Raw genomic sequence first — 20,349 nt, forward strand, 5'->3', positions numbered from 1 at the left:
TTAATGCTTGTATATTCTATTACAACAGAATGTCTCATACTCTGTTCTCTGATTTTCTCCAAATTCAGAGATCGACATAAATGGCTGTAGCACATTCCTGTTCTTGAATTGCAGTCCTGTGTCAGGTGTCAGTCTGCCTTGGAGGGAATGAAAATGCTGAAGCTCTCAGGTGCAGTGCCAGAGAGCACAAGCCTGGTTTAGTGAGTTTATTAGTTTGGGTACTCCACTAAAAGCAGACCTTTCCAGAAGGGTGAGTATGAGATAAGAAATACCAGAGTGGGAGGCAGATAAGCAGAGACATTCAAGAAAACATTGAAGGGAATCCCAGTTACCTGCCTTGCTAGGCAGTGGTCCCAGAACTGCAGTTAAACTGTTTTTCTGCTTTTAGAGTCATCACAGGAGAAGAGAGAGGATTTTGTGGGCATTGTTGAGTTTCTTACTTCAGAAAAGAAGGCTGATTTTCCCACTTCCACACAGAAGATAAAGATGAGAAAGGAGATAAATCACAGCCTTTTGGAGATCCTAATTTTGTGGCCTGTTCACTACAACAGCTTTCCAGGTTTCTTTAAATATTCTCAAACCTAATACCAAAAACAAACAAGCAAAAAAAATAAAAATTAAAGGTAAAGAATTCAAACCTAATAGCAAAAAAAAAAAAAAAAAAAAGGTCAAACCTCATAGAAATATATCCTTTCAGTTGTTTGATCAACATTATGAAGGCAAAAGGAAATAAAACTGTTTTCCTTTTTAGGATTTTGATTTGAACAACGAGCTGAAAATGAATGTGTTCAATTTGCTGGAGGAAGTTCTGAGAGACCCTGACCTTCTGCCACAAGAAAGGAAAGCTACTGCAAACATACTGAGGTAAATGCGTTTCTAGTAATTTAACATCTTAAGTGTAACACGTGACATAGGGCACTGTGTATCAAAGAATGGACAGGGTTTGGGTTTTCTCCAGAGTATCCAATTTTGAGGATTACTAAGGATTTTATGAGCCATAAAATGAAGTGTGTGTTAAATTTCATTCATAAAAATACCTGTATTAGAAAATTTTACTGCAGAACATCGGACAGGTACGAGTTCAGTCTTCGTGTATCAGCGAAAATAACTCCTTTTGCAAAGTGGGAATATTTTGTAGCTACTGTGTCTCAGTTTAACAAGACAGAAGTGTTTGCTGAGCAGGGCGGGATATGAGGAAAACCAGGCTCCTCCCTCTAAGTAATTATAACTTCGAAATTAAGAGGCTCCAGTGGAAAAGGTGTGGAAAAGAAAAATAACAGCTCTCTACAAAAGAATCTATGTGTATAGGTAACACAGCAAAAGAAAACAACAGTCCCGCTCCCAGACTCCCACCGAAACCGCTTCCGTCCTTTTCGCCTTCCGGCGCAGTTTCTGACCGCGGCCAGCAGGGGGCGCTGCTGGGCCCTGGCCCCGCGCCGGTGGGGCCGGCGGGGGCGGCGGTCGGGCGGGCCCCACGGAGGGGGGAAGGGGAAGGGACAAGGGGGAGGGCGATTCCTCCTAGGCACTCACTCTCTTAAAGCTCTGGCTGGAACTCCCCTTCCTAGTCAACGGGTGTAAACTGCCACTGGCACGGAGAAGGAGGAATTGGGGGGAAGAACAGCCCTTCCCCTCAAAAGTTCCTCTGCAGATTGGTACCGGCTTTGCCGATGAAATCCGAGGCAGGTCCGGGCCGTGGGCAGAACAGGGCGTGAGGGAACAGAGGCGAGCCGGGGCCAAAAGCAGCTAGGTGAGTTGGCCAAAAGCAGGATGACCCGCAGAGCTCTTGCTCTTCACACACACCCTCCCTGAGTCAGGGCAAAAATGGAAGGCCTTCCCCACAAGAATAAAACAAAAACTCCCCTCCCCCTACAGTCCCCTGAAGCCATCAGCTTGGAATGTGGGGCTATTAGTCCTTTTGTGTGTGTGCTCACTGTAGCCAGCTCCTTCCCCTCGCTCGCTCAACACCTTTCTTTCACAGTGGTAACGGGAAAAAATTCCAAGAAGGTTGATTTTTTTCCTTTAAAACAACAAAACCTACGACACACTGATTTTCTTGTGAATTACATTACTGAGGAGCAGGAGACACTTAAAAGACTAAGCCGTGATTAAATAAATAAATAATTTAAAGACTAAGACGTGATTAAAATAAAATATGATCAAAACCACGGATGAATGTAAGATGTGCTTTGTTTTAACATTATTGTGAGTATTCTGAAGGTAAGCCAGTAGGGATGTGTAGTATTGTCTGAATTTCCTAAGACCATTTGACAGGTTTCCCCATCAGATACATGAAAAAACAAAGTGACTGGAAAGTTGTTCACTTGAGGGGGGGGGATGTCAAACAAAGGATAAGAAACAATTATAAATTCTTGTTAAAAGCACCTTTATTTTTACATAAATAAAAATCTCCTTTTTAATAATACTACATGTGCTGCTCTTCCAAGTAAAAGTATTAAGTTTGTTTCGTGTATTTCTTTGGAAAAAAAGAGCAAGCCAGAGAGCAGAAAGTATGAGGATAATGGGTTTTAATAATGTGTGTGACAGCATAGGTTCTGTCAGGTTGCTCACAGTGGGGAAGATTACCTTAAGACTTTCAGCTTTCTAAGAAAATGTCAGAAGATAAACCTGGATTGGCTGTTCCTTGCAGTAATGGGATACATTTATAGGCCTTTAACATACAACTTTGTCAGCAATTTCCTGTATCCCATTTTAAATTAGCCAATTTCCATTAGTTGTTGCATCAAAAAATGGACTGTGGTATTTATGTGTTAATTATGAGTCCTTTTACTGCTGTTCTCTGAAATGGTAGGTGTTGTTTCTCCTCTCTTCCCTTCTAGCCCTTATTACTGAGTATTTGAGCACACTGTATATAATACACTAGTGAATACAGTTCATCAGATATTTCCATTTTTCAGGCTTTTTTTTCAGACTTGAAATTCTGTGAATTTTCACTCTGTATTTCTTTTGAAAAAAAATAAATACTGTAAGAAGTGAAAATTCGGAAAAAGCTAAATTTTTAAAAGCTGAGAAATGGGGAAAAGGCATTTTTTTTTTTTTAGCCTTTGCTAACATTAGTTGTCAAAACTCCTTTGTTGCTTTTCAAGGCTGGGAATGCTGCTAAACGTACGTGGATGCTGGACAATTTGATGTCAAAAATTTCAGTACTGTTTCAGTGTGAATTAAAGTTCAGTATGCTTTCACACTCTCTCACTGGAAGGAGGAGCTTTGGTGTTTGGATCATCTCAGGGGAATGGGTTGTCTGTTAATTGAGTGACTTCGACAGTGTAGCAAAGCCCTGGAGATACTACTGGAGATACAGGCTCTCAGCAATGCTATATAATTAAATGAGAAGAGGGAATTACAGGATATAAGGGATAATATGAATGCAGTTGTTTGTGTGTAACTGTAAATCTTTTGCAGTGACGCAGGAGTGCCCATTCCTTTACTTTTCTGGATTTGTTATTTTTTCATTTATTAAATCTATTTATGTTATTTTATTAATTTTTTATTGCACATTATTAAAAGAGGAATATATATAAGCTTTAAAAAAACCTGAATGACTTGCTAGTCTAAGCAGTGACCTGCTGTCCTGTGGAGCCTGAACACATGGTTCTGGAACCATCTCAGGTACTTGGGGCATCAAGGAGGGGTCCCTCTGGTCCTCCAGCTCCTCATCTGGTCAGTGGATTCAGACAGAAAACCAACTGTTCCTTGAAAACTTAAGTTTGCAATAATCCAGAATATAAAATGGAGGAATAGTTTCTGTCGAAGTGTTTAGTTTTTCTAGCAAGTTGAAAAGATCCTTGTACAGTTTGATTTCATGAGGAATTGAAACTGTACAAACAGAAGACACAACATCCACATGCCTCCATTCTGTCTGACTGCATGATTTATGAATGAGGTTTCTAGTGCTTGAACAGCAAAGTTGCTGCTGTACTTTCACTAAAAACAAAAGTACTGCATCTGGTGCTAAGAGGACTTGATGACCCAGGGATTGTTCTTTTGCTGATGTTCTGCCAGCATGGTGCTATGGCTGGTTGTGTCCAAGCCGAACACTGAACGTGCTCTTCCCAAAACTGGGAGAGTTCTCCCTGTTGCTTGTCTCTAAAGATCACTGTTTATCGTAGTAGGGACGACCAAGACGATGTTCCTCTTGATGAAGAACTGCTCATCTTCAAGCCAACATTGCACTGAGACATCAGGAAGAGGATCCACATTCTTTCAGAGTATTTTGTACTTTTTCCTGCATCAGAGTGAGGATTTTCTATCACTTGCCAACATGTCAATGTTCTGAACATTGAGAGAATGCCTTTTATGGAATAAAATTATTTGTTGAGTTCTTTCAGATATCCGTAGCTTATAATGACAGGGTGAAACGTCTGCACTGACTTGGAAGAAACTCTGTGGTAGGACCCACTGTGTGTACCTGAAGCACCAAACCACAAAACAAGCTGCAGGCAGGAAATGAAACTTCCACAGTCACTCCCTATTGTGGGGGAGATTCTCTTCACCAAAATTTAGGCATCCTGGCTGCTCCTCCAGAGATCGAGACCCTGCCTTCCTCAGTTGCCGAACAGAAGCAGTGGTAGGATGTGAATCCCACCCTGGATGCCCTAAAGGTACCCAGAGTCTGTGTCCTTGTAGAGATGTGGAGGTGTTTTCAGGTACTGTGTCCTTCTCTTGTTTCACTGTCAACATCTGGTTTGGAGAAATGCTGCTCAGTCCATCACTGTCCATCACTTCCTTGGAAAGATGTCAACTTTTTTATTTTCTTCTAAATTGAGACCTTTCAGCTAATATTACTTAGAGGAGAAATATAAATAACCCAACTGGAACTGAATGGCTTTTCTACTGCTATTAGAAATTGATTTGTTTGAAGATTTTTGACAGCAGCCTTTTCATATGAAAGCACAGATCTGTCGAAACTGGAAGTTTCGATGAAACTTTCATTCAAAAGGCTTCTCTGGGACAGGATGAAAATGAGAAGAATGAGTGAGCCAGTTGATGAAAATAGTCATTCACCCATTTGCTAGCTGAGTGTCATAAAACAGACTTTTTTTTGTTGCTCTGAAGAAGTGCTTGCTTCAAGCATTTTATCTAAAAGGCCATGGCATATCAAAACATGTATTCTATCAAAATTCTGGGTTACCTGTCAGATGTCACTGTAGGCCTTGGCTTCCCCACATTTCAGTTTTTGTAGTGTACTCTCAGCTCTGAAAAGCAGAGGAATGCAGGATGAAGCTAGGACAAGCATTTCTTACCATAAATTCAATGTTCAAACATTCACGAAAAAAAGTTCATGCTTTCTGAGCCTAAAGATTGGTATTTTCTGTGTCTCCTTGAAGGGTATTGGGTAAAAATAGGTCTTTTTACAAACTACCCCAGCCTTTGAGTGCATGTACGCATGTGTGCATTAATATTTCTTGGAAAATCATTCCCTTTATTAGCAGAGATTAGAGGAAGAGGAAAGGATGGTTTGTATTCCAAAGATATCATGGTCAGCTCTGGGAGAGGCTCTGTTTAGAATATGAATGACAAGGAAAATGTTGATGAGAGGTACTGAGCTGCTTCATGCCTTGAGTCATCAAACAAAGCAGCTGGTATTTCTTGCATGATGGGATTTTTGTTGTGTGGACTGACAGAGTTTCTCTTCAGGGTGAAAAAGCTTTTTTTTATCAGTATCTGTTCTGAAACATATCAGTGTATGTTTTGCTTGAGATTTTATTGGCCCTATTTATTAACCCTTGAAATCTGGATAAAATATAATTGATAATGAAGCAGGAAGGTGTAAAGTTCAGACTGAGCAGCAACCAATATTTCTGATAAGTGATCTTCTCTGGAGAAAAACAGGGTGGTTCAAGAAACACTTTTTCCTTTCTCTTCCTCAGACTAAACATAAATGAAATCCAGGGATATGCAGATGTCAAAATTTGGTGAATGAACAATTTTTCTGCCTTGTATAATCTCACCAAACAACACCTTTCAGGCTCTACAACTTACAGTAGCTTTTTAAAATGCTTTATGTACCATAAAGGAATAAGGACACACATGTTAATATTTTCAACTAGAAAATTAATTTAATATTCAGACTGGTCAGGCATGAAGAATAGTGTGTGTGTGAGAGAGAGGTCTAATCTTAGCTGCTGACTCTAAGAATTGGAAAGATATTTCTTATTGATCTACTTTCTTCATTTTTAAGGATACTGATGGAGAAGTCACCCAGTCCAGTCCTCCCTGAGAGTCATTCTGTGCAGCAGAGTCTCTCAGTGCCTTTGCTTTCTCTCATGACCCTTTTCACATGGATCTGTGCTTCTTCTTAGCTTCCAAGAGCTCTCCAAGGAGTGCAATGGAAACTGCCCAAGCAGGACTGAGCAGCCCAAAACATCTTCCCAGACCCCTGTTGGAGCTGGGAATCCCAAAGCTGACAACAGTACAGACTGGAGTGCGAGCTGCTGTTGATGCTGTCAAAAAAACAGCTTTATCCAGTGCAGAGATTTGTTATCCTCTGCAGTTTAAAAACAGAGCATTTACAGATAAAAGGAAAGTTGCTTGTTTGTTTGGGTTTGTTTTGGTTTTTGTTTTGTTTTTTTTTTTATGAGACCACTGTGTTAGAGAAAAAGTGTCTGTTTAGAAAGAGGAATTGAAAGTTTACATAAAACGTGAGATGTCATGATGAGCAGTATCAGGCAGCAAGGATGTGGAAAGGTTAACTATTTTCAGCCTTTTAAGAACTTAATGTTTCATATTTTATTTCATATTAGGCAAACACACTAATTTCTATATCAAAGGTGGGCCAATATAAACTTATATGTAAGTAACTTAGATGAAGAATTTACGAGATAGATAAGAATACTTGGGGCAGAGGCAGGGCATAGGGACAAGTCCTGTCTGTTTTTTATTGCCAGCAGGCACACGCTTGTGTCACAGGTTAAACAATACCTTTGTGCAGGCAATCACCCGTGAGGTACAGCACAAAATAAGCTGCTCAGGAAGGGACAGATTGCCAATCTGTTTACAGTCACTGGGGCTGCACACCATTATCATCTGGAGAAGAAGCTTACGGTTCTCCTGTAGAGGTAAAACATTCAAGACATTGTATGTCTAATGTCATCAGACAGCCCTTATGAATATAAAAAGGGCATTTTTGTGTGGATTTTGGTAGGCTGAAAATGAGGGAAGGAGGTTTCTTAGATTTTGTGTTTATCTGCCTTTGATTTTAGCCGAGCTCTCCAATTTGGCAAACCAAGAGAAAACAATAGCAGCCCACAACAGAGGAACCTGGTGTACTGAGCGATAGTGCTTCCTCCCCACCCAGATGGTACAAATTCTGGGCCTCACACTCATAGCTGAAGTCTCCAGGCAATGAGATCCTTTTCCTTTAACCCTTTCCCTGGCTGGTATGTGGAAAGTCTGCTAATACAGAGTGCAAAAATGAAGAATTGGAGGGACCACGGGGAAATACCAGATCCTGTTGCTGTGCCTTCTGGAATCACCAGTAGAATTATATCTTCTTTGAAAATAGTCATCTAAACTTTGCTTGGAAATTCAGCTGATGAGGACTCTCTGCAGAAAGCCTGACCCAAGGCTCACTTGTACTTGCACCTTCACCTTGATGTTGAAACTAAACCTCCCCTGATGCAAATCATCCCAGTGACTTCTTGCCACATTGTTGGTGTATTTTTAGGCAGTTTTTTACATACTACTTACATTCTTTCTCTCTAAATCTTCTCCTTCCTATATTACATTAATCTAGTCTATTCAAAGCTTCTTTGAGTCTGTATTTTCCAAATGAAGGGGTAAGAGCTTATAATTATGTGCCAATATACTACATCCGAGTAGGTGGCATTTGATGAACACTTTTTACTTTGGGGTTAATTTTTGACCCACTACTCTGAAATAACCATAATAGTCATGATTTTTCCGGAGCAGAATTGGAAGCACTCATTAACACTTGTGTTACTGAAAGTAAAACCTGCAGTTTGTTGTCCGCTTCCACACTCTCAGCTCTTCATGTGGGACACTGCACAGGACAGTGTTGTGTCAATAAACAAGAGCACTCTTTTATACCTGCCTGTTTTTGTGTCTTCACTATTCACATGTTGATTTTTCAGATATATCCCCAAAATACCATTTTAGTTTGAAATCAGAGAAAATACTTGAGGTGTCATTTTCTACCTTTAGGTTTCCTAGGATTATTCAGGATTCATTAGCTCAGAGATCTTAAACCTCCATGGAAATATTTTATTTTGCATGTCTCTGATGATGTAAAAGTTGGTACCCTTTTACTTAAAACAAAACATGAGTTTTTAGGTACCAGATAAATTTTTTTTCTTTACCTCTTCTGCAGTCTTAGGATTTACTTTAGATAAACCATATTGCTGATCTATGATAAAATTTTCTAATAACCACCAACAATTTAATTTATATAGGGTGTTCTGCTACTTCATTTTTCAGGACTCTTTCTCAGGATGATCAAGATGATACTCATTTGAAGATAGAGGATATCATTCAGATGGTGAGTTCATCTTGAAATTTAAACATAAATACTCCTATAGAAATATTGTGGGTTTGAGTCAATAAAATGTAGCACAGTTGTGACTTGTTGTAAAGTATTTATGGACAGAAATATTTTACATCAAGAATGTCTATTTCAGTTTAGAAACAGTAAGAATTTGGAGCCCTTATCAAAAATGAACAGATCAAAACTTTAGGATTTGGATTTAAATCTCATAATTAAAAAAATGGAAATATATGAATATATATAAAATTATAAGCACAGAATATACAGACTTGAATTAACCTACATTCATGATGCTGACTTGGTATGTGCCTGTTTCTCTACAAGTTCCCAGCCTGATGCTTACCTTTACGTTTTTAGGAATTGTTCTCAATTCTTTGTAGCAAAGAAGTTAATTACAACTCCCTGCTGAGAGTGTGCATGAAGCTCTCCACTCCCTGTACTTGACACAAAAAGGGATCATTTTAAAGTGTTGTCCTTGCTTTTGCAGTCGGACTGTCCAAAACCGGAGTGCTTTGAGACGCTGTCGGCCATGGAACTTGCAGAGCAAATCACCCTCCTGGATCACGTGGTGTTCCGGAGCATTCCCTACGAGTAAGTGATGGCAGCCTCAGGCACCACCCAATTCATGCTACTGGCAAACGGGTTTGCACACGTGAAAGGGTAACGTGGATATAAATAGGGTCACAACGCTGAAAATTATTGTGGGGCCATTAAAAGAAAAATAAATCTTCTTAATATAATTTACCATTTCAGTCAGTGTTAAAAATGGTATAGTGAAATGCTGGAATTAGTGTAAAGCTGTTATTACCTTCCAACACATTGAGGTATCTTTGAAATCTACTTAGGCTGTGGTTACAGGCACTGTCCTGTGTTTATTAAGAGCATTTTTGTTTGCTTTTTTTCTCTCCCCTCAATGTGTAGAGAGTTTCTTGGGCAGGGCTGGATGAAAGTGGATAAAAATGAGAGAACGCCCTATATTATGAAAACCAGTCAACATTTCAATGATGTAAGTACTCTTAAATGTCTGTTGCTTTCTAAGAACTCTTGTCTGTGACCTCTGGAACAAAAATACTGAATTTTGTTACAATGTGATGTAATGTCTTATCTAGTAGTGACTGAATGTTACAGCCTTTCTGTGATTAACCATTTCAGTCAAAGCAGATAAAGATTCTCCTTTCTTGTAACTGGTACTCAGCATTTCAATGAGAATTTAAGAGAGCAGAGTATTTTAAACTGTACTACAATGCCTTCCTGCCTACGGAAGAAACTACATTTTCTCCAGAGAAATATAACACCAATTCTATTTAATGAATGTTCTTTGTAATCCCAAACATGTCTTTGCTTTTTACCATTTTCCTTGGATTTTTCTGAGAGACTTCCTGATTAGTTTTACTACTAATGACTTGAGGGTGCTCCTCATTGCATCTCTTACACTTCTTTCATTTCATCTTCCCCTTCACTTCCCTAAAAGTGTTTTCAATATACTTTCCCCGGTTTTATTAAGAGCCATAATTTCTGTTGTGCATTAGTTGGGGGGTTTTTGGCCTCGTTCATTAATTAGTTGTACGTTAAAAAGGATTTCATTTAAATTATTAAATATTTTACTTTTCTTTTAAAATTATTATTTCATAGAAATATATAAATATTATGTATAAATATGGATTTAAAATAAATCTAAAATTTAAAAATAAATATATAGTTTATTTTTATATATAAATAATATAAATGCTGTGATTATGCATAAATACCATATAATGTAATAATAGAAAAGTAATATAACTAATCTATAATGTAATTATAGATAAATAATATAAATAAATATTATTAATATAAATAAATATATACATAAATTATTTTAAAAATTAAATTTCCTAACTTTCTTCCTGTTTCTTTGGTCAGATGAGTAACCTGGTGGCCTCCCAGATCATGAACTATGCTGATGTCAGCTCCCGGGCCAACTCCATTGAGAAGTGGGTGGCTGTTGCTGATATTTGCAGGTGTTTGCACAATTATAATGGTGTGTTAGAGATCACCTCAGCCTTGAACAGAAGTGCAATCTACAGGCTTAAGAAAACCTGGGGTAAAGTATCCAAACAGGTAAGAAAGACACAATTGTGAGGAGGGTTTCTAGATTTCATCAGTCAGTATGTTCAGACAACATGTTCAGATAATATTCCTCCTGTAAATATTTCTGCTTCTCCACCGAGTGGTATTTCATGTCAAAGTCTTTGGAATTTATTTTTTTATAAGTGGGAACAAACAGTTTTCAGCAGAATTAGCAGGTACCAAAGACTGCTGAAGTACTGAAATACTCAAGTAAACTGAATTTAAATATTTTCAGATACACACATCTGGGTGGTTACAAGCCATAGCTAAAGTCAGGTCAAGTGCCTCAGACAGGAACTGCATTTCCCTGACTGTGCAGAAAGCCAGGAGGAAGGGCAGCACTTTGCAAATTGGTGAGGTTTTTGCTGCCCATTAGGAGACTGCTGACAACCAGTGTTCTTTCTAATTTGGGGGCTCAGGTGTAGATGCAGTGAATGCCTCTCTTTAACCCTTACCTGGCTTCTGAGAATGTCAGTAGCATGGCTGAGGCTGTGGGAATGCCTGCCAGTCACAAAAATAAGACACACACACACAGAAGAAGACTAGTCAGGATGAAGAGTATCCAGTCTTTTATGTCCTCTCTTTTAAATGCTTCAGAGAAATCCACTTAAAATACATTCTGACTGATTTTCATAACTGTTTCATAGCTGGTGCTTTTATTTAAAAACAAATTCTGGTTCTTTTATTTAAAAATATGTTAAAAATCCTTTCAATACAGGCTGTTATAAAAGAGGTCACCTCTGGAAAGTTTTATGTTTAGAATTTGTTCGATTTTTAAACTTTTCAATTAAAAAAAAAACCAAAAACAAAACCACAGCAGACTGATGTGGTTGCACAGTTCTCTGGTACTTATTGGGAATGTAATCTGAATTTTTCATCAGCCTGCTATTTAGAAGAAAATGACTGTTTCTGCCTACAGCTTTCTCTTAATTGGAATTTCTGTTTCAAAAATGATGAATTTCTCATCATTCTCTACACTGTCTCCATTCTGTAGCATAAACAGGCTGAAAAGCAAATTTGTTTCATTTATGAAGTAACCAGGCTCTGATGATGCCCACTGAATGTGACTTGTGTAAGACAGGAATATATTTCTATATACATATTCAGCTTTTATTGGGAACTTGGAGGCAAGACCAGCTTACAAGACAGAAAACAGCCTTTACTGTCACCAACTTCAGTAAATACAGCTGAGGATCCTCAGCAACGTGTAGGATCAAGTCCTTTATATTCTTATATAACAGTAAATTGAATTCCTGGCCATTAATTTAATGAATTCATGGGTTTTCCCCAATTTGCACGCTAATTGTGTTAGTATAGACACAGGTTCTGTGTATCACTCGTAGGAAAATCTTTAATGCTGCCTAGTCTCCATTTTCAGAAATACGTGAGGAACTAACAAGCAATAAAGCTGAAATCTTAATGCCTGTTTTATTACTTTTGAAAATGGAATGGAGATGCTAAGTTAATTACACCTTTTCTAAAATCTAATCCCAGTTGTATGTGCACCAGCAATGACATTTGTAATGCATTTTCTTTCTAGACAAAGGCTCTCATGGACAAGCTTCAGAAGACTGTATCATCTGAAGGAAGATTTAAAAACCTTAGAGAAATGCTCAAAAAGTATGCCTTCCTACAATATACAAATGTTTTGTTATAAGCAGTGGATAGTACATACTAAAGAAGAATTGGCTTTGATTAAGTTTTAATAATTAATATAATTCTGGGTAATATTTTTGAACTAAAAATCTTTTAGATTCTAAGTTAGTTCTGTATGGCATTATTGTTTTGCTGAATATCCTGTGATTTAGTTCCCCTCATGTATAAATGTAATAGCTCCAGAGAATTACTGAAACAAATTATACTATTTTTCTTTGGAAATGTTCCCTGTTGGGGTTTTGCTTACACGGATAAACTTTTTTGGTAAGTGTAAAGTCAGCTTGATAAATAAATTTTTTTATGAGAAACAGGATTCCACAGACTTCTTGCTCTAAATAAGAAATTTAGGGCTTGGGACTAAGCCTGAGTCAGATCATAGATCCATTCATATTGTTTCAGACAGTAAATGATGAGAGGAACATAAGGACAGGACAAATGCACAGTGATATTTCCTCGCCTGTGGCCTCCAAGCCCCCTGGAAAACATCCTCCTTCTTTTGTACAGTAGTCCTCGAGTACTGGCTTCTTTAATTCATTTGCCAGATTGTGTCTGACATTCTGTAATTTTGGTATCCAAAAGGGTTCTACAATTTAGGTATTGACCTGAATTTTTGCAAGTTTTGTAATTGGAAGCAGGTTTTTCAGGATTGAATGATATGATTACTTTAAATTATCTTGAGAGAAGCCAAGAATTGAACAACTAGAATAATTACTGGAATGTTTAAAAAGTGCCATTAATATTAGATATTGGACAGCATACATTCAATGTGTCACAGGCAGAGCAGATAACTTAAGCAAAGTCAGAGGAGCTGTTCGTCTTGGAAATAAATGCAGTCCATTGACTAGAAGTGCATTAGGTAATAAAAGTTTGTGTGAGTTAGAAAAAAATCAGTTTACAAGTGTAGCTACAGGCAAGTATGCTGATTTATTGATTTTCAGTTGTAACCCACCTGCTGTTCCCTACCTTGGGATGTACCTGACGGACCTGGCCTTTATCGAAGAAGGAACACCCAACTTCACTGAGGAAGGACTTGTCAATTTTTCCAAAATGAGAATGGTAATTTTCACTTTCTTGTATGCTTTCCCAACAGGTGGTGTTTAATTATGTGAGTTAATTATTGATTTCATTATAACTCCTTTGAATTTCACTTCAGAGAATTACAGGTGTATTGGTGTTGTGCAAGATAGGCAGCGATCTGAGAGCAATTATTCGACCCAGTCTTCTATCACCACCTTCTGGTAAACTGGGTATTTTTACAGGGTGAATTTGCCCCTGGTTTGTTCTCTGAGAAATAACAGAAAAAGCAGCTGTCTGGAGCTCATGAAGGAGCAACAAAAAGCTTTTTTTAAATAACCAGAATTACAGGAATGCAGTGATTCACCAGGAAGCAGTAGTCACAATGTTCTTTTCAAAGTGTGCTAGGGTCTATCTAAAAAGCATTTTAAAGTTGATTTCTCTCCCACTGCCATGTAATGCTTTTTGTAACAACTCCTCAGAGGGAAGCATGGAAATTTCTCTTCTAATCTCAGCTTAATGCCCTTCTTAGGCCCATACACTGCAGCAGTCACTCGAGGCAAAAGAGAAGAGGTGTTTTCAGTGTGGGGAGAGGAGAGTCAAGGTTGTTCACTTGAGGCTGACTGCAGAATAAATGGTTGATTTGGGAAAGTGAAGTGCTTGGAAGCTGTAAGGAGATGATCTCTGCCCTTGCCTTCCCTCCTCTCCAGATAAATTGAATAACTTCGTGCAAAATTCTTGATTTATGTGGCTTAGCTGAAGTTGTACTTACACACATGTATTCTTTTGAAAGATCTCACATATTATCAGGGAAATACGGCAGTTCCAGCAGACCTCCTACCGCATAGATCATCAGCAGAAGGTAAGGCTCTCACCTGGTGCTGAAATCAGAGCTGTGGCAGCTCAGATAGAGCTGTTGTTGAAAGCCAAAATCAGTGTATTCTGCTCCCACACATAGAGGAGAGGACACACAGATGTATGGATGGATCATCTGGGGCTGGGACACCCTCACCCTGGCAGAAACCCTTTGATGCTGTGTAGAGAAGTTTTTTGCTCCTTCTCTGGAAGGTCTTGGGGATTGCAGGCTTCGAGGGTGTAAGGGGTTGAAGGAGAAATGTGTTCTTCCTGCCCTGAGAGTCCAGTGATTTAGGGGACAGGACATGCCCCAAGCACCTGCTGAGGCATCCTGCAGTTCTTTTTCCCTTTGTCCCTCATGGGAGTTATGCAAATTTGACCAAAGCTGGTCTGTGGCTTCAGAGAAGATTAATCTCATACTCCAGAAGGGGAGCCTGGGGTGAGGTAACCTGGCAAATGATTTGCCCATTCCTAAGAGGCTGTAATTAATTCTCAGATCTCTGCAGGTGGGTGCAGCATCCAAATGAGCTGTTGGGTTTCTCAAGAAAACAACATCAGGGCATCTCAGGATCTGAAATGGGCTGAAAGGGGAAGGAAAGAAGAGAAATTTTTGTGGCTGTTCTGTGCAGTCTGTCCATCTGTGTTTTCTCCATTCCAGGTCACTCACTATTTACTTGACAAGACGCTCATTATAGATGAAGATACGTTGTATGAGCTGTCCCTGAAGATTGAGCCCAGACTCCCCGCCTGAAACTCAGCTTTGCCTCAGAGTCTACAGAAAGTTTTAGTACAATGAACAGCATCATGCATGCCTAAAGACAGCAAGGGAAATTTTGGGAAGAATGCCAGCTCTCTTTGCCAATAAGAGGTACAGAGTCTCACAGCATTTCCCTCTCTGGCAACAAAAACAAGCATTGGAGGTGGAAGACAAAGACACTCCCTACCTGGATTAAGTGATTGTTGTTTTGCAAAGACAATGTTTTGCATAGGGACTATGATTTAATGGAAAATAGGAGACTTTACTGTGAACAGGCTCTCATTGCAGCCATCTTAATGTGGCAAATTAAGAATACAGATTTAAATGGTGGCAATATACTCAGGTATATTAAGATGAGTAAGCAAAATGAGGTGGCTGGGTTGGTGGCTAACTGTGTGTCCACTGAGGCAGCAATGGTGGTGGTGTCCTCATATTGTGTTAATTTAACTGAGAAACCGGAATTTTAACAGTCATCTACTATTTTGGAATGGCATTAAGAGAACATCTAGTAACTTCAGATCTGCAGTTGTTCAAAACACTTTTATAAAAGACTTTCTTCTTTAAATGTCTTGTCAGCCTTTTCTAAGATGACTGATTGTACCTGTAAATGATTTGTAAATATTTTTTTCATCCATGAGACTATTTACAGCATGGAAAGCAAACGGACTGGTGGAATAGCTGTACATAGTTGCCAGCCTTCCCAGTTGGGAAACACAGAGTGAGAAATCTGGACGCGCAGTGGGTGGGATGGTGAGTCGTGTTGCACGCAGCCCTGGAAAAGGCACTTTATTTCCCTGCACCTCCTGCAACTTCTCTGACAAGTCGGGCTACAGAGCACTTTCTGGACACACTGTGGAGAGAAACAAACGTCTGATCTGGCAGTGGATGGTGACCAGCAGTGAACACTTAGAGCTGGAGTGACAGTTCCGTTTCACTTGGAATCAGTGGTTTGAAAAATGTCTATTTTTTTTTTTGTTCAGCCATTCGGCAGTAACTTAGCTCTAAAATCATACATATCAGTGGCAAACGTTGAATGCCAGCAAACACAAAGTATGTATTTTTATCTGAGCTAGTAATTATCACTTGCGTATGGGCATATGTATGAAAAAATGTGTTATTTGTAAATGTTTTCAGAGCCTGTGCTTTTGTGATGTACCAGGTAGATAGATGTCATTTCTGCAGCTAGTGTGTACTTCCTACATTTTCCTGATCAAGAGTGGCCTGTCATAGCTGCATGGAAACTGAGCTCAAATGTATGTTGTAAAGGGCATCATAGTATAAAACACAGGTGTTAGCACTGTTGAAAAAAAAATTGGCTGGAAAAGTGTCCTTACTTTTCCAATGATATTCAGCCAGTTGAATAAATAGGGCTATATCACTGTATACCTCCCTTAAATTCTCTCAGGGAGACAGATGCTTAAAACAGATTGTGACCTAGGCCTATTTGATCTGACATATCTTACCACAGTCATGATGCATCTCAACGCTGACGATGAAAAATGGACCTGCCTGGCTTGTGTTTTTTTTCTTTATTTGCACTTTAATTATATTGCTGGCCCAGCCCCAAGCTGCACAATGAATTCCATTTGTTCTGACTCAGTGTAACTGCCAGCATTTACAAATGTACCTTAGCAACTGTAAATTTCATTAAGGTTCTTATCCACGAGGACCATCTCTTTGTAAATAGCTGCATGGGTGTCACAGATACTGGAAAATTCCTCCATTAGAAGAGCAGACAGCAAGAGAGAAGGAAATGCCAGAAACACTTTAGATAGTTCTGGCTAATGATTGCTGTGAAAATGAACATGAAAAATATTACTTATAGAAACCTTTTGTTGTCAAATGTGTTTATTTCTTTCCACTACTGACTGACAAGAAGCTGATTGCATCCCAGTGCATGATATGAGGAAAAGCATGGTTTATTTGGATCACAAAACCAACTGACTGTGTATTTTCTGTACAAAAGCAGTTACCATTTAGTAGTTTCAGAAAACACTTTGAAGTAATGAAGCAACAGGGGAAACGTGGTCCAGAAAGTGATTTCCTAACTTTGTTTTATTGTTTCTTTGTTCAAAAGAAAATGTGTAACAACTGTCTCTGTCAATGGGCATCTTTGTTGGACACTATTAACTGCTGCTTTATCTGCCTGTACCCCATTTTACCAAATTTCCCTGATGTTCTTAGGGTTACAGGGTACAATTCTTCATCTTGCTCTGTTCATGGTTGGTTGTTTTGTACTTCCTGTATATTGGTTCAGAACATTCAATGATGTATTTTAGTGTTTGTGACACGCAGGGTTGGTGCTGTGCTCGTGTGGCAGATGGACAGAGAGGAAGACAAAGGGTTAGACATGGGCTTTTCCATATCTTAAAATCAGAAGGCAGTGTGATAGTTCAGCCCCTTTGGAAAAGCACAGACTACTCATATGCCAAAGTTTACCTCCTGGGACAGGGGCACAACTGAGGTTAGAATGATTAGAGTAGTGTACGTACTTGATTTGTGTTCAGAGCAACACCACCACCACCACAAAAACAAACAAACAAACACAAAAATATTATGGTCACAGTGATGCTTGATTTGCTGATGTCTAATGTTGCTGGTTTTGCTTGGGGATACAATATGTTTGTTAAAGCACAGGAGGTGAGTGGCTGAAAAAGTGAGGATGCACCTTGTTACCCACAACCCTCGCCAGCATTGCAGTCCTGTAACCACATTTGGGATCAGCTGTTCTGGAGGAACAGCAAGTGCAGAGCTGTGTGCTGGGCTGTGCTTCACCAATCAGTGGCCCCAGTGCCTCTGCCACAGTCCTGCTGCCGTGTATGGGCTGTGGCCATGGTCCATAGGCAGCAGCAGCCTGCTTTGTGTGAGGCTTTGCTTGGTCCCAGTGTAACCAGCGCTCTCCCTGTAGGGCGCAGGGATCATGGAGCTCCTGCCACCAGCTCCTCTGTGCCACTTCACCAAAGCCACATGACACATAGGGATGGAAATCTCAGTCATCAAACACACACTGTTTGCCTCTGGCATTTTAGGGAGCATGTCCCTGAGTGAGGACTTTGTCATGGGGTCTTGCTGTCTTTTAGGATCTTGTCCATCACAGCTTTTACACTGTGGAAGCAAAACAGACTCACTTTCCTGCAAGTGGAGCTAGAAAAGCCCAGCTGTTTCAGGATCCACAAGGAGAAGAAGGGCTGAAGCACCTCTCTACTTGCCTTCCTGAGCTCCTCAGCCCCTTTGTGCCAGTGGGATGGAGGGGCTGCTCCCTGTGGAACACTCCAGGTACATGCTGAAGGGGCTGCCTGGCAGCAATGGGGATATAGCAAATTTCACCCACTGGGTTGCAGTGGGCACACCTGCCAGTGACGCCTGAGGGGAGCTCTGCAGTGTTTTTTATTGCATAAGTAGCAGCCCAGATTGAGCCTACAGTGACCTGGGGGTCTGGGCAGCAGCACAGACATGTCCCCTTCATGTGAGAGACAGAGCGCTTGTCTGACGCTGATACAGGATTAGAGTTGCCTTCACCCCAGCCTTTGCTCTCCCATCCCTTTCCCCTTTCAAATTCATCAGTGTTGTTATGGACTGAGCCCATGACTTGGTCGTCCTGTGGAAGAAAACCAGACCTGTGGCAGTAAGTGTTTGTTCTGCCCCTTTCTTTTGGCAAGTCCTGTGAAACACAGACGCCTATGTTCATGGTGAGAGGTGATAACTGGGACTGATCACCCTTACTTAAGAGTGAGGAGGAGGTCCACTTTCTGCTTTCCTGGTTTTAATACTGATTATTGTTCTCTAGGATAAAAAGGAACTTAACTACTTTAATTATTTATTAAATAATTTTGATTTTGATTTCAGGACATGTTCATTATCCCAAATTTTCCTTCATGCTTATTATTTATTTTAAGGGTTTTACAAAAAAACATTGTTTTATTTGTATTGATATTCAGTCTTTCTTCCTTTTAGTCTTAACAGCAACATTAAGCTTAGATGATTGAAAATTTTCACCCATAGAGACATTTTTACCCACTCATAACTGTTATTCATTAAGGGCAAAACCCTTCAGACCTCATTTTGATAATACATTAGGCTTCACTGAGAGCTTTTCATAAGTATTTGGGGATCTGGCTCTCAGCTATTTGCCTGTTACAGTTTTTGCCTCCAAAGGTCAAGTGTCTCTGTCCTGGATGCTTTGTGTCCAATACACTGCTCAACGATGGTTGTTCCGTTGTACCTTTACTCCTGAATAGTCTCTGATGTTTTGTTACTTAGGAGAGTAGATCTATGTTTATTTGACAGATGTACCTATAACTAATGTGTTACTTAGTGCACACTCCAGATGTTTTTGCATGTATTGTAACTTATCTTTTGACCTGAAGTTATTGCTTTGTATTGTTAGTAAGACCTATCAGGCAAGGTGTTGTGCCTCTATGCTGATTAAACTTTCTTTTATTTCCTGAGTTTCAAGGGTCCTTACTGGAATTCGTTTGTTTTTTTAATCCCCGATCATGAATAATTAAATCTCCTCATTTTGATTAAGCAAATCTTTTAGAAAAGCAAACCATTAAGGGCAAAAAATCAGGGAAAATTCTGGGTTTATACTGGGAAGGAATGGTTTGAATTGCTGCATTTTATTATTTTTTTACACTCATGATGCATTGCAGCTGCTGTGGGCATCACTGGGAATAACTGACATTGGATTTGGACTTCTGTCTAATTATCCCTTGCCTTCTCTTGGCTGGTGTCCTGCCATGGATTTAAAGAAGTCATAGAGCCATATTTTGTACCCACGAAAAGACAGAAAACATAGTAGGTTTGTGAGTATGTCGTGTCCCTCCTCTTGTGATAGGAAAACAAGTCACATGGAGATAAATGACTTGCATATTGAAGAAAAATAGTTAACAGAGTTTGAGACTAAAAAACCAGGTCTCCAGCTTGTGTTATATACTTTAATCACTGTCCTGTGTTGAAATCACTAATTTCATTAAGATGGAAAGATTCCTATTACATTTTTTTCTAGAATTAACATATTTTGAGCAAGTGAACAGCAATGGCCCATCAGATCTGTGTAAGAAGGAGATAAACCAAGATATTAAAATCAATATCTATTCAGTACTCTGTGACCTTGCAGTCACATTTTCTCAGTTTTGCTTATATTTGTTGGTGTTTCACATAAAAACTGAAATTGACTGAAAGCAACTTACCCTTAAGGTTGTCAGATACTGTCAGTCCAATAAAAAATTTAAAATACTTCCCAAGAAGCTCTGTTTAAAAGTACTGCATGGTTTTTAATTTCAAGTTGTTTTCCCAGCAATGTTTTCCAAACCATTTTATTTTTGTTATGCCAAAGAGTTGACTGATTTTACATCTTTATTCTAAGACCATTGTTGTTCTGGTTCCCTGTCTGCTGGAGACAGCCCTGTGCGTGTTGGTAAATGCAGCAGTGGCAGAA

At 39.3% G+C, this 20,349-nt stretch overlaps 1 protein-coding gene across 3 annotated transcripts in view; it reads left to right on the plus strand.

The window, feature by feature from the left end:
* The window catches only part of RASGRF2 (Ras protein specific guanine nucleotide releasing factor 2), a 116,339-nt gene extending 96,982 nt beyond the window's left edge, over window positions 1-19,357 (plus strand). For 2 of the 3 annotated variants that reach the window (XM_027634818.1, XM_027634819.1), the window contains exons 19-27: window positions 752-864; window positions 8,455-8,515; window positions 9,009-9,112; window positions 9,443-9,527; window positions 10,421-10,618; window positions 12,168-12,247; window positions 13,222-13,339; window positions 14,091-14,159; window positions 14,811-19,357. In XM_027634818.1, coding sequence (XP_027490619.1) covers window positions 752-864; window positions 8,455-8,515; window positions 9,009-9,112; window positions 9,443-9,527; window positions 10,421-10,618; window positions 12,168-12,247; window positions 13,222-13,339; window positions 14,091-14,159; window positions 14,811-14,903 — 921 coding nt within the window. In that variant the 3' untranslated portion in view covers window positions 14,904-19,357. The other variant, XM_027634817.1, reaches the window with a different exon arrangement.
* The last annotated feature ends 992 nt before the right edge of the window (window positions 19,358-20,349 follow it).

Source organism: Corapipo altera, unplaced genomic scaffold (assembly GCF_003945725.1).
Source record: "Corapipo altera isolate COAL_440 unplaced genomic scaffold, ASM394572v1 61411, whole genome shotgun sequence".
Lineage (NCBI taxonomy): Eukaryota > Metazoa > Chordata > Aves > Passeriformes > Pipridae > Corapipo > Corapipo altera.